This window comes from Ammospiza caudacuta, chromosome 18, assembly GCF_027887145.1.
Source record: "Ammospiza caudacuta isolate bAmmCau1 chromosome 18, bAmmCau1.pri, whole genome shotgun sequence".
NCBI lineage: Eukaryota > Metazoa > Chordata > Aves > Passeriformes > Passerellidae > Ammospiza > Ammospiza caudacuta.
Window position 1 is genome coordinate 6024287 of NC_080610.1, and position 13287 is coordinate 6037573.

Here is a 13287-nt window from a genome sequence, read left to right on the forward strand (position 1 = left end):
CCAGCTTAATTTTCAGACATAAAAGTCTCAGGAAAAGATGGGGGCTAAAAGTTAGGACAGAGAAACCCCGTGGCTTTGTGAAACCAAACAGCAGCACCTCCAAAACCCATGGATTGCTGAGAGCAGAGCAGGGCCTGGCTCCAGTGAGCTCGTGTGGGAAGCAAGGCCATGGAGCAGTGGGTGCCCTGTTCCCCCCCAGGTTACAAGACAGATCCATGAGCATGAGCAGGAGAACGAGCTGCGGGAACAGATGTCAGGATATAAGCGGATGCGGCGCCAGCACCAGAAGCAGCTGATCGCCCTGGAGAACAAGTTGAAGGCCGAGATGGACGAGCACCGCCTCAAGCTGCAGAAGGAGGTGGAGACACACGCCAACAACTCGTCCATTGAGCTGGAGAAGCTGGCCAAGAAGCAAGTGGCTGTGATGGAGAAGGAGGTGAGTGCTGGGAGGATGTGAGGGACAGGAGAACCCAGGTTTGCTGCTCAAACCTGTGGTCTGAGGTGCAGAATGAGAGGACAAAGTGTTAAACTGCCCCAAGGGAAATTTAAGTTGGATGTTAGGAAAAAGTTTTTTACACAAAGTACTGGAATGGTCTGCCTGGGGAGGTGGGGGAGTCGCTATCCCTGGATGTGCTTAGAAGAAGATTGGATGTGGCACTGGGTGCCATGGTTTAATTGAGATGTTAGGGCTGGGTGGAACTCAATCATCTCAAAGGTCTCTTCCAGCCTGTTGATTCTGTGACCTTGTGCTCTCTCGAGCAGCCTCACGTCACCTTCCTGGCTGATGGGCGCTCTGTTGGCATCCACCAGTGCCACAGCTGCAGAAAAGGGGCTGTGGGGACCTTGGTGGGAGCTTTGCCCCAGCTGAGGGGGTGACAAAGCTGTCAGTCTAAAAACTAGCATGTTCATCCACCTAATAAACTGGTGTCATTGTGCCTTCTGGGGTGGCATTGGTGGAGAGGTGAGAAGCACAAGGAAGCCCTCAGACTTACTGTGAGCATTCTCTGTGTGAGCTGAGCGCTCATGGCTTTGTCTAGCACAGCCACCAAAATGACTGACCAAAAATCAAAAACCACAACAATAATTTGTGCTGGATTCTGCACCTGCTCACTCACCTTTTTTAGTTTTTTTATTTTTTTTTTTTCCTCTCTCTGTACATTGCAGGCAAAGGCAGCTGCAGCAGATGAAAAGAGATTCCAGCAACAGATTTTGGCTCAGCAAAAGAAAGACCTGGCGACCTTTTTAGAAAGTCAGAAGAAACAATACAAGCTTTGCAAGGAAAAGATTAAAGAGGTGAGAAACTCTCATTTTCAGGGCTGAAGGGGTGTGGGATGAACATGAGCCACTCTTTTGTTTTGATAAACCTGGGCCAGCCCAGGGGTTTAAGGGATACTGTCAGGCTTGGAAGCAAATTTTGGATTCTCAGCAAGTAAATCTTTAGGAGCTGGGAGCATCTGGCAGCATTTCCAGAACAATTTGTGAGGGTGGCTACAGGTGTTTCACAATTTGCTGTAGAGCAGAATCTTTGAAACCAAGGGTGATGAGGGAAAATGGGACTTCACAGAGAGTTCTTCTTCCCCTTTCTTTCTCCTCATCTGTTTTTTTTTTTTCAAGTAATCAGAGCAGCCATTCAGTGTCCCCAGACTAAAAGCCCTGTGATCAGTTACATAAATTAGGAAGAGAAATAACTTCTAATGTACCAAAATGCATTATTTAAGTAGTGTCTTCACCATATTGCAAAAATAATTAACTGTTAAGGTAAAGGTGAGAAAATGATTATCAAGGAGCTCTGTGGCCATTTTTCCTCCTACTCTTGGTGTGGGTCCTGGTACAGCTGTAGGGGCAGCAGGGCTAGCTTGGCCAGGTGATAGGTTCTGGTTCTGTTGGTTTGTGGTGGATTTTGGTGTCCTTTCATGGCCTGAGTGGCAGAGGAGGAGCCAGCAAGGTCCCCCATGTCCTGTGTCACTGTGGTGCTGAGACAAGCCTTGTTTTGACCCTGCAGGAAATGAATGAGGACCACAGCACACCCAAGAAAGAGAAGCAAGAAAGGATATCCAAACACAAAGAGAACCTGCAGCACACACAGGCTGAAGAGGAGGCCCAGCTTCTCAGCCAGCAGAGACTCTACTACGACAAAAACTGCCGATCCTTCAAGAGAAAAACGATGATCAAGAGGCACGAGATGGAGCAGCAGAACATTCGGGAAGTATGGCACTCCTCACGTCTCTCACAGCCTGCTTTAACTGCTTTAGCTTCATGTCTTGGCTGGTTAGGTCTTCATGCTTCTAGTTGCTAAGTAGAATTGAGAAAAATGTAGCAAAATATGTTTTGGGAAATGGTTTTCCCTGCAGCTGTGGCTGCTTTGATCAGTTGAGGGATGGCAGCGTTGACTGTAGCCAGAAACACCCTGTGGCCTCTTGCTCTGATGTCTCATCCCAGCTCCTGAGTGTTGGGTTTGGGGGTCCTGCCCCAGTTAGGGGTGTGGGGAGAGCTGTGGGATGGGGATATGGGCTGTCAAGGAGCGGCTTTTCACACCCTGCTTCCCCTCATTGGTTTTTGCCCCTTGCCTCAAGGCTGCCTGTGGTCACACACCACTTTGGAGAAAGAGCTTCCACATGGACATGCTCCTGTGGCCATCACTGTAGTATCTGAGTTCTTCATGGATGTTATTTTTGGATAAAGACTGTCAGATGAGAGGGTGTTTTAGTGAAAACTGAGTGAGGAGTGGTCAAAAATTTCCAATTGTGTTTGGCCTGCTATCCTCAGGCTTTCCAGTACCATTTGTACTTGTTCAGAGCTTTGCTACACTTGAGTCCAGATGTGTCTGGGGCTGCTCAGCTGCTTTGCTGAGATCCAGATATCTCAACTCAGGCACCTTCAAAACTATTGATTCCAGAAATTCAGATTTGAGCACCCTTGTCCCAGCATGTCTGCTCTGTGGTAGGGATGAGAACAGAGTTCAGTGACCTGGCATGGCATTTAACAGGAGCACACCTCTGACCTCCTGCATTTAAGCTCTTAGGAGAGAGCTAATTTTCAGAATGATCTGAGTTTTTATTCCCTGAAAATTACATCCCTACTAGTTCAAATGTGCCAGTACTAACTACTTGGATCACCTGAAGTAAATAACACTTTCCAAATGTGTTTTCCATATTTTAAGTAACCACAGATGTTGTTTTTGTGCAAATGGGAAAGTGTTTGAAGGAAGTGGAATGACTGTGTGTGTTTATGCTGTGTGAACTGAAATCAGGTTGGAACAGGCTTGGGAGAGACTGGCTGAGCTATCCTGGGATGAAGGCACATGTGCCACAGCTCCCTGCCTGGTCAGTGCCCCACCTGCCTTTGGGAAGTCATTTTGGCACGCCACTACCTGTAAATTTTAATTTTGCCTATCAGGGGTCGAGTTTTGCTTAAATGTGAACACATGCTACACCCTTAGAGGGCAGAAGGAAACAAACCCTGGTCCTGTTTCCTTGCCCACCCTCTCAGCTCAAACCTGTCCCAGGTGTAGCAGCCACAGGGACTGAAGTTTGCAGGTGCTGCTGTTGAGAGTTACAGCAGGATTACCAAACGTGCAACAGAATAATTGCATTTTTTTGCTTCTCCTGCAGAAACCCATTAGGCTGAGGCAGCCCTGGGCTGGGCACGGGTGGGGTGGGGCAGCCCTGGTGTGCCTGGCTGAGGCTGAAACCTGAGCCGGGATCAGGGGAGCACAGCAGCATCTGTCAGGGTGCAGCTGGAGTCAGCTCCGTGCTGCTCAGGGCGGGGCTGGCACCTTGAGACACAAATGACACAAATGTGCGCAGTAATCGGGGAGGGAACTGGTGCCTTCCCCTTCCTGGGCTTGTGGCTTGGGGTGGTTATCCCAGACTGTGCAGGAGCTCTTGGTGAGCACTGCAAAACCGGTCTTGTTTTAAAAATGAGCTGCGCCTTGTGCCAAATCCCACCTGGGCAATTCACCTTCTCACCTGAGGTGGTGTCAGAGCCACTGACCTCTGCCTTGGCCACTCCCGTGCAGGTGATGGAGGGAGGAGCTCGTTCCCAGTACCCACCAGACAAGAGCCCCAATTCCATCACCCTGAGCAGCCTGGGATGAGTTCAGTGAAAGCTGCTGCGAGTTCCTGCAGGCACCCAGGGCTTGTGTGGGGTCCTGGTGCCACCTGCTGGGGACTCCCGGGGCCATCCCAGAGCAGGGGAGGGAGGGAGGGATGGATGGATGGATGGATGGATGGATGGATGGATGGATGGATGGATGGATGGATGGATGGATGGATGGGTGGTTGTATGGATGGGTAGGGGTGTGGATGGGATGGATGGAGGGACGGACGGGTGGGTGGACGGGTGGGTGGGTGGGTGGATGGATGGATGGATGGATGGATGGATGGATGGATGGATGGTCGGTCACTCAGTGGTCACTCCTAGCATGGATAGACGGATGGATGATCACTCAGTGGTCATTCCTAGCATGGATGGATGGATGGTCACTCAGTGGTCTCTCCTAGCATGGATGGATGGATGGTCACTCAGTGGTCTCTCCTAGCATGGATGGATGGATGGTCACTCAGTGGTCTCTCCTAGCATGGATGGATGGATGGTCACTCAGTGGTCACTCCTAGCATGGATGGATGGATGGTCACTCAGTGGTCTCTCCTAGCATCCCCATGGCGCTGCTGGGTGTGTGTTTCCCTGTGACACACCAGTCCCTGCAGCTGGCAGCGCAGTGGGCAGGAGCTGCAGCAGGGCTGTGTGTGTGTGTGTGTGCAGGAGCTGAACAAGAAGCGGACGCAGAAGGAGATGGAGCACGCCATGCTGATCCGGCACGACGAGTCCACGCGGGAGCTGGAGTACCGGCAGCTGCACACGCTGCAGAAGCTGCGCATGGACCTGATCCGCCTGCAGCACCAGACTGAGCTCGAGAACCAGCTGGAGTACAACAAGCGGCGCGAGCGGGAGCTGCACAGGAAGCACTTCATGGAGCTCCGGCAGCAACCAAAGAACCTGAAGGTGCTGCCGGCTGTCCTTGCTCCTCCTCCAGCCTCTGTCCTGTGCTGTGGGATCACTGCTCTCCACTCCCTGTGCTCTGCCTTGCATCCCCTCCCTTGGCACAGAGCAGCTCTGCATAAGGGAGGTTGTGGGCTGGGATAGCCCAGGGCTCACAGAGGGTTTTTATAGTGCTGTGCTAATTGAGGCTGTTGTAAAATAGTCCAGTCCTAAGCAAAGTGTTAGAGAATTTGTTTCTGACAAGCTGTGTTGTTCAGACCCTCGCTGGTGTCAGCTTAGAATGATGAGGAGAAGGGGTTTGTGGTTATTTCAGAGTCCAGAGAGAACACAGAGCACTCTGGTGTGTGCTGAGCTCTGTGCACACCCCAATGTGCTTACAGACCTCTGAGCTGCTCTCTGGTAGAGGCATGTTCCTCCTCCCAGTGTCACATAATATCCTGAGTAGGAAGGGCCCCACAGGGATCATGGAGTCCAAATTCCAATCCTGGACAGACACCCCAGCAATCTCACCCTGTGCATCCCTGAGAGCATTTTCCAAATGCCCCTGGAGCTCTGGCAGCCTCAGGGCTGTGCCCATTCCCTGGGGAGCCTGGGCAGTGCCCAGCACCCTCTGGGGAAAGAGCCTTTCCCTGATACCCAGCCTCAGCCTCCCTTACACAGCTCCAGCTGTTCCCTGGGGTCGCTGGTCATCAGAGAGAAGCACACTGCTGTCACTCTGTCACACCCTTGCTAGTTCCCCGGTCTGCAGCCTCCACATAGTGCAAGGTTGAGGTGAGAAGGACATGGAAGGGGAATGATGCTGTGAAAAAGCAGATTTGGGAGGCAGGTGATGGGCTGGGTGATCTGCGGAAGTGGAAGTGCCCTGGGCTGAGGAGGGCTGAGGGGATGCAGTTCCTGGCCAGGCTGCAGCAGGGTCTGAGCTGCTGCTGCTGCTGCTGGTTAATCCCTGTGGGAAGCATGCACAGGGGAGCTGTGGTTCCCACCACCCCACCCATGTAGACATACCACAGCTTCTCCATTCCCAAAGCCCTTCGTGCTCTTCACAACGTTCCTTCCTTGGCAGGCTATGGAAATGCAGATCAAAAAGCAGTTCCAGGACACATGCAAAGTGCAAACTAAGCAGTACAAAGCACTGAAGAATCACCAGCTGGAAGTAACTCCAAAGAGTGAGCACAAGACAATTCTGAAGAGCCTGAAGGACGAGCAGACACGGAAGCTCGCCATCCTGGCCGAGCAGTACGAGCAGAGCATCAATGAGATGATGGCCTCGCAGGCGGTACGTGCAGGGGGCTCTGGGGCCTGGCAGCACCCTGGGGGGACTGCTCCAGCCCCTGAATTGGCAAAACTCTTTAAACAACACATCAGCTGGCACTTTCCCTCTTGGAATGAGTGTCCTGTGGAACACATGTCCTTCCCCTGCTCCCCTGGCGTGCTGGGGATTAGGATTGGATCTTCAGAGGCTCTGCCTCAGTGTGAGCAGAGCAGCTGCTGCTCATGAAGCCTTTTCTGCTTTCTCCCTCTGCCACCAACACCAGTGGCTTTGGGAAGAAAGAGTGGTGTGTGACTTGTGTGGGAGCAGAGGAATTCCCAGCAGGGTTTGTTTGAGCCTTGTTTTGCCCGTGCTCTCACAGCTCCGGCTGGACGAGGCCCAGGAAGCAGAATGCCAAGCCCTGAGACTGCAACTCCAGCAGGAGATGGAGCTGCTCAACGCCTACCAGAGCAAAATAAAGATGCAGACAGAAGCACAGCATGAAAGGGAACTCCAGAAGCTGGAGCAACGGGTGTCGCTGCGCAGGGCACACCTGGAACAGAAGGTACCTCCACAGGGGATTTTGGGAGAAGGGAAGGGTGGATCTGTGCTGGGGGCTGCTGGCTGTGCTTGTTGATTTTGGGGACATGGGCAGGGTGGAGTTGCTGGCTGTGCTCCTTGCAGAGGGGATTTTGGGGGATACCAGGGACACAGGGGACATAGAGCTGTGCTGAGGGTTGCTGACTGTGCTCCTTGCAGAGAGGATTTGGGGGGACCTGGGGCAGGGTAGATCGTGCTGGGGGCTGCTGGCTGTGCCCGTTGATTTTGGGGGACACAGGGCACTGTGAAGCTGTGCTGGGGGGTGCTGGCTGTGCTCCTTGCAGAGGGGATTTTGGGGATACACACAGCCTGGATCTGTGCTGGGGGCTGCTGACTGTGCTCGTGTCAGAGGGGATTTTGGGGACCTGGGGCAGGGTGGATCTGTGGTGGGGGCTCCTGACTGTGCTCCTTGCAGAGGAGATTTTGGGGGACATGGGCAGTGTGGATCTGTGCTGGGGGCTGCTGCTGGCTGTGCTCCTTGCAGAGGGGATATTGGGGATACAGGAGGCTGGAGCTGTGCTTGTGTCAGAGGGGATTTTGGGGGGACATGAGGAGGATGGATCTGTGCTGGGGGCTGCTGGCTGTGCTCCTTGCAGAGGGGATTTTGGGGATACAGGGGACAGGGAGCTGTGCTGTGGGCTGGCTGTGCTCATTGATTTTGGGGGACAAGGGCAGTGTGGAGCTGTGCTGGGGGCTGCTGACTGTGCTCCTTGAGAGGGGATTTTGGGGACATGGATCTGTGCTGGGGGCTGCTGACTGTGCTCCTTGCAGAGGGGATTTTGGGGATACACACAGTGTGGATCTGTGCTGGGGGCTGCTGGCTGTGCCCCTTGCAGAGGGGATTTTGGGGATATGGATCTGTGCTAGGGGCTGCTGGCTGTGCTCCTTGCAGAGGGGATTTTGGGGATACACACAGTGTGGATCTGTGCTAGGGGCTGCTGGCTGTGCTCCTTGCAGAGGGGATTTTGGGGATACAGGTGACATGGAGCTGTGCTGCGGGCTGGCTGTGCTCCTTGAGAGGGGATTTTGGGGACATAGAGCTGTGCTGGGGGCTGGCTGTGCCCCTTGCAGAGGGGATTTTGGGGATACAGGGGACATGGATCTGTGCTGGGGGCTGCTGACTGTGCCCCTTGCAGATCGAGGAGGAGCTCGCCGCCCTGCAGAAGGAACGCAGCGAGAGGATCAAGTTCCTGTTGGAAAGGCAGGAGCGAGAGATTGAGACGTTTGACATGGAGAGCCTGCGGATGGGCTTTGGGAATTTGGTCACATTAGAGTATCCCAAGGAGGACTATAGATGAGGTTAAATTTCTTTGCCATTTAAAAACAAAACAAAAAAACAAAACAAAACAAAAACCACAGAAAGCAAACCAAGTAAGGATAAAACTTGCAAACCCAACATTCCCCATGTTGACGGGCGTGCTCTCTCTCTTTCTGTCTCTCTTACTGACATCGTGTCGGACCAGTGCCTGTATATTCTTATCCATCAGGGGCCCCTTTCCCCCGTCACGTCCCGGTGCAGGACAGCTCCTGGCAGTCTTTTCCATAGTATGTCACAGTATTGATGTCTCTGTGCAATGATTAAAAATGTTTCAGTGAAAACTTTGGAGACAATTTTAATGGAGAAAAAAAAATATATATAAAAAAAAAAAGCCACCAAGTGGATGTATGTTGCTTCTGAGCAATCACTCATTTTACCACCAATCAATGAAAGTACAAGCAAAAAAATATTAATAATTAAAAGATATCTACGATCCCAGGGGGAGAGAGACTGAATCCGCAGCCTTACCTGAACTAGCTGCTGCATAATTTTATTTTATTTTTATTTTTTTGGTATTTATTCATCAGGAATAATTAAATAATAAAAAAAAAAGTTTTATTAAAGATTGAAAAAAAAATTTGATACATTTTACAGAAAAAAAAACTTAATCGTGCTGTACATATCAGTGGTGACATATTATTACTTTTTTGGGGGTGGGGAGGGGAGGGTGACGACGTGGTGATTTTTAGGAGAACCATGCCAGGGGCAGCAGGGACAAGCCCTGGCCCCTGGGCATATTCTTGATTGTATCATAAATCATTTTCTGCTGTCGCAGAGAATGTGAATACACTTAAATGAGCCCACAGGATCCCAGTAGCACAAATTGGGCTTTGTCAAATCGTGTATTTTGTGTATAGAAGGAATTTAAGGAGAGCTTTTACTTATTTTCATATTGTATTTTAACTGTTTCTCTGATCAAAAATTTTTTTACTTCTTTCCCCCCCTCCCTTCCTGCTCCAGCCACCCCCCACTCTCCAGTTCTGTTCTGGAGCTCAACACTGTCTGTTAGATCATCCCAGCCCTTTTCAGTTTTTCTTTTATTTGTTTTTTTTTTGGGGGGTTTTTTTTTGTTCCTCCCCCAAGTCCACCCCCAACCCCATGATCTTGGTCATAAATATTGCATTATTCACACTTTCAAACTGTGTATTTTCTTACAATAAAAAGAGAAAAAAAAAAGGCTTTACTTCTTTTGCATGCACTTTAAAAAAAAAACCAACAAAAAAAAAGGACAAAAAAACCAACAAAACAACAAAAACATTTTTCAGGTTCCAGGGAAGAGCATGAATAACTGTCAGAGCTTTTAATTATATTTGTAAATAAAAGTGTTCATCACAATGCCTGGCTGTGTCATTGTGGGAGGGGTGGCTCGTGTGCCAGCACAGGTGCAAGGTGGGGATGGGGAGGGGACACATTCCACAGCTGTCCCATTCCACAGCTGTCCCTCAGCCTGGGCAGGGCTGGTTCCTGGCACTGGAGGCTTTCAGGGTAATGGATTTTTTATTTTTTCATGTCCTCTGAGCAGTCCAAGGATGGATGAGCCTTGTGAGCCCTGCTCCAACCTAACTCTGGTGGGCCTTGGGCTGGAGTAGCTGGGGCTGTTTTCCTGGAAAATCACTGATCCTCTGGAAATGTTTTAATTGCTGGGCTGATAAAACTGCCCCGGGGTTTTATTTTCACAGGGTGCTGCTCATTCCTGTTTGTCAGACCATGTCACTGCAGAGCTTTGATAGAGCAACTTGGAAAAAAGGGGGAAGGCTCCTGATTCTGTGAAGCTGAATTGCACTGGCTTCACCTTTTTTACCTTTTTATAGCCACCAGGCTCTACCAAAGGCTCATTTCTGCTCTGGACACTCAGGAGACACCCCCAGGCCTCACTGGAGCAGCAGGAAGCACCTGGGACCTGCAGCTGGGCTGGGAAGTGGCTTCAGGTCAGGGAAGCTGGTGGTGCCCAGATTGTTCTGACTGTTGGGGTGTCAGATCTGCTGTGGTAATGTGGGGGCCCCTGTGGAGGGCTCCCCACGGGTCTGGGAGTCAGTGGAGATCCCCTGGGAAGGAACTGAAGGCTGGGAATGTTTTTGATAGAAAGACACGATGGCTTTGAGCTGTGTCCCTCCAGGAATGGGAGCCCTGGCACAGGGTCCAGCCTCATCCCAGGAACACAACAGCACCCACTGCTCCCTGAGCACTGCCCTCATCCCCCCAAGAAGACAACCAAGCACACCAAGTACCTTGGGAAGTTTTTAATTGCACTGTGAGCACAGGGCAGGGCACCACAGGACTGAACAGAACAAAGTGGTCTCAGCTTTGGGTGGCAGCAGAGAACAGAGGGAAGTGCTCTAGGCCAGCTCCTGCCTCCCCTCGAGCTCGAGCTGCACCTTCACTACTGTAGTGGTGATGTGGAGGCACTGGCCAAATGTAGGAGGGGAGAAAAGAAAAAAAAAGGGGGGGGAGAAGTTTCCCTTGGACTGCCCTCTTCTCTCCTGGGAAAGGGAGCCTCCACAGCCAACACCTGCCCCAAAGTGGCTGTGCACCCACACCCCTGCCACCTCAAGCCATGCCAAGACAGCAGAGACCCCCTGAATTGACACTAATTCACAAAGGCTACTGTTTCCCTTAAGCAGGTCAGTTTGGAGCCAGGGGCAGCTCTCTAGCTAGGATACCACGAGCATCAGCACAGGGACAGAGCAGGGACAGTGACAGTGACATTGTCAGAGCAGGACACTTGGCTCAAACTCATTAACAGAACACAACTGGAGCGCCGTGCCCAGCCCCACCGCGGGCCCTGGCCCTACTTCCCCGAGAGCTGCTCGTAGAGCTTGGGCACGTAATCGTCCCACTCGGCCTGGTAGCAGGTGCCCGCCACGGGCGCCCCCAGCCCGTACTTGCTGCGGAACGCGGCCACCTTGAACTTGCCGCGCTTGTCCCCGGAGCGGTTGGAGAGCACGGGCTCGCTGCAGGCCAGCGGCTGCGCCTGCTCGTACACCAGCCACACGTAGCGGTGCAGCCCTGCGGAGGGACCGACAGGCTCCATCAAAACCCTGCAGCGCAGCTGGCTCGGATGCTCTGCTCAGTCACAAGGTTTTATTATCGCTCCCTTCTTTCCTTGCTAGCTTTGTGAGGAAATCCTTTCTTCTGTTCTTTTAGTATAGCTTTAAAATATAATTTTCTTTTATTATAATATATATCATAATATCTTTTCTCCTGAGAGGCCTCATAAATCTGTTGTAAACATCAATTATCTGCTGCTGTGGAATGCAACAGGTGCATCTGTGATTGGTCTCATGTAGTTGTTTTTAATTAATGGCCAATCACAGTCCAGCTGTCTCAGACTCTGGTCAGTCACAAGATTTTATTATCATTCCTTTCTATTCCTTGCTAGCTTTCTGATGAAATCCTTGCTTCTGTTCTTTTAGTATAGTTTTAATATATCATTTTAATGTATCATTAATATATAATTTTCTTTTCATATAATATATATTATAAAATAACAACTCAGCCTTCTGAAACATGGAGTCAGATCCTCATCTCTTCCCTCATCCTGGGACCCCCGTGAACACCACCACACCCCAGGTGAGCCCACAGCTGCTCAGGGAATTAGGTGCATTAGACAGGCTGGATCCCTGCTGTGTGCAGCCCCCAGCAATCCTGCATGGATTGTTCCTGCAGGGCTCTCCCCACCCTGCTGCACTGGGTGTGATCCACAGCAGCACCTGGGAGCGGCTGCAGGTACCGACCTGTTCCCTTGGGAGGCCCGGAGCCAACGTAATCCGACATGACGGTCCCGCTGCCCACATTGTTGCCCTTCATGTTGGTCACCAGGAAGTGATGCCACTCCCTGAAAGGAGAAGGCACAGAACAATCTGGCAGAGCCACAGGTAAGAACAACCTCTGTCACTCCAGCTGCTGCTTTTCCATGAGGCTGTCAGCATGGAGTAAAAAAAGAGCTGCCATTCCTTGTTTGCCAAACACAAAGAGCACCAGTCCCAGAGCAGGCCCTGCTTTGTTGGGATGCGCAGCCTGCCAAAACCAGCCCCATGTGGCTGCAGGAAACGCACAGCCTGACCTCTGAGAGTGGGGATTCCAAACACTGCTGAGGCTCACTTGAGGAAGGTGAGCTGGTCCCAGATTTAATAGTCTGCTGGCAGCAAAGACCTAATTCCAACTCACATATGTGCTAAATTAGAGCAAGCAGCAAATGCTGTGCTGCTCCAGCTACAACAGACTTTGAGCATCCTTGACAAGAGCAGCTGCTCCTCCCCATGCTGTCCCTGGCTCAAGGAGAGACGCAAGGACATGATTTCTATGACAAGGCACAGCCCCACAGCTGCACCTTAGGCAGAGCACAGCCCCACCTCCTCCTTAAGCCTCTGCTCAGCCCAAGAGAGATGCTCCTTTTTCCCCACGCAGGACACGGAGCTGTCCATCCCCACTACCTGAACTTCGGGTCCTTCCGACTGGGCGCATCAGGGTCCGTGAGAACCAGGGTGTAAAGCTTCTGGGGATCGCAGCCGTCCCACTCGATGCTGGTGGGGCGATGCTGGACCTGCAGGGATGACCGCGTTAGCACCGGCCGCGCTGCCAGCGCCAGCCACCTGCCCTGCACACGGGGCCAGCGCGGCCTGCGCTGGCAGCGGCACCCCAGGGCTCAAAGGCCATCCGTGCCAGCTCGCCCTGGCTGTGAGAGCCACGGGTTTTCTCTCCTGCAGCACGGCCGCCCCCACAGCAAGGCCGCCTCCACAGCTCAGCCCCTCTCTGTGCCCCGCACCCGGGGAAGCTCCGGCGGCAGCTGCCGGAGGGACAGCGCAGGAGGCCCGGCCGCATCCCGCCATTTTGCCGCGCCAACCCCCGCGCGCAGGGCCGGTTTGCTCACCTGAGTGGGCGTGAGCACCTTGCCCAGCTCGTCGATCTCCACGGAGCCATACTTGACCCTCAGCGGGTGCGCTGGCTTCTGCTCCACCTCGGAGAGGCTCAGCGGCCCGTCCCACTTGGCCAGGTCCACCGGCATGGCGACGTTTGTGGCTGCGACGGCGGCGGCTCCGAGCGGCCCGAGCCCCTTGGCGGAGGCACCGCCCTGCTGCGCTCCCATTGGTGGAGACGCCGCTATGCTCCCCTCCCATTG

At 52.4% G+C, this 13287-nt stretch overlaps 2 protein-coding genes across 6 annotated transcripts in view; one reads left to right on the forward strand and one right to left on the reverse strand.

Moving 5' to 3' along the window:
• TAOK3 (TAO kinase 3) overlaps window positions 1-9439 on the forward strand; it is a 78668-nt gene extending 69229 nt beyond the window's left edge. For all 5 annotated transcript variants that reach the window (XM_058816898.1, XM_058816897.1, XM_058816901.1 and 2 more), the window contains 7 exons: window positions 200-436; window positions 1165-1293; window positions 2003-2206; window positions 4765-5004; window positions 6065-6277; window positions 6633-6815; window positions 7987-9439. In XM_058816898.1, the coding sequence (XP_058672881.1) occupies window positions 200-436; window positions 1165-1293; window positions 2003-2206; window positions 4765-5004; window positions 6065-6277; window positions 6633-6815; window positions 7987-8148 (1368 nt within the window). In that variant the 3' untranslated portion in view covers window positions 8149-9439. The remainder of the gene's footprint in view (window positions 1-199; window positions 437-1164; window positions 1294-2002; window positions 2207-4764; window positions 5005-6064; window positions 6278-6632; window positions 6816-7986) is intronic.
• A 954-nt stretch (window positions 9440-10393) lies between these two features.
• PEBP1 (phosphatidylethanolamine binding protein 1) lies at window positions 10394-13231 on the reverse strand. The gene is made up of 4 exons (XM_058816902.1): window positions 13039-13231; window positions 12602-12711; window positions 11903-12003; window positions 10394-11174 (listed from the first exon to the last, which is right to left on the reverse strand). Exons 1-4 carry the CDS (start codon window positions 13171-13173, stop codon window positions 10957-10959), a joined length of 564 nt encoding a protein of 187 aa, XP_058672885.1. The 5' UTR covers window positions 13174-13231; the 3' UTR covers window positions 10394-10956.
• Window positions 13232-13287: the final 56 nt, after the last annotated feature.

What these genes read in the sequence shown, in the direction of transcription:
- PEBP1 (XM_058816902.1), bottom strand. Translation starts at nt 13,173, where the DNA reads ATGCCGGTGGACCTGGCCAAGTGGGACGGGCCGCTGAGCCTCTCCGAG. An exon ending in AGGTGCTCACGCCCACTCAG is followed by an intron (nt 12,712 to 13,038) that starts GTGAGCAAACCG and finishes TCATCCCTGCAG; the next exon opens with GTCCAGCATCGCCCCACCAG. An exon ending in CGGAAGGACCCGAAGTTCAG is followed by an intron (nt 12,004 to 12,601) that starts GTAGTGGGGATG and finishes TTCTCCTTTCAG; the next exon opens with GGAGTGGCATCACTTCCTGG.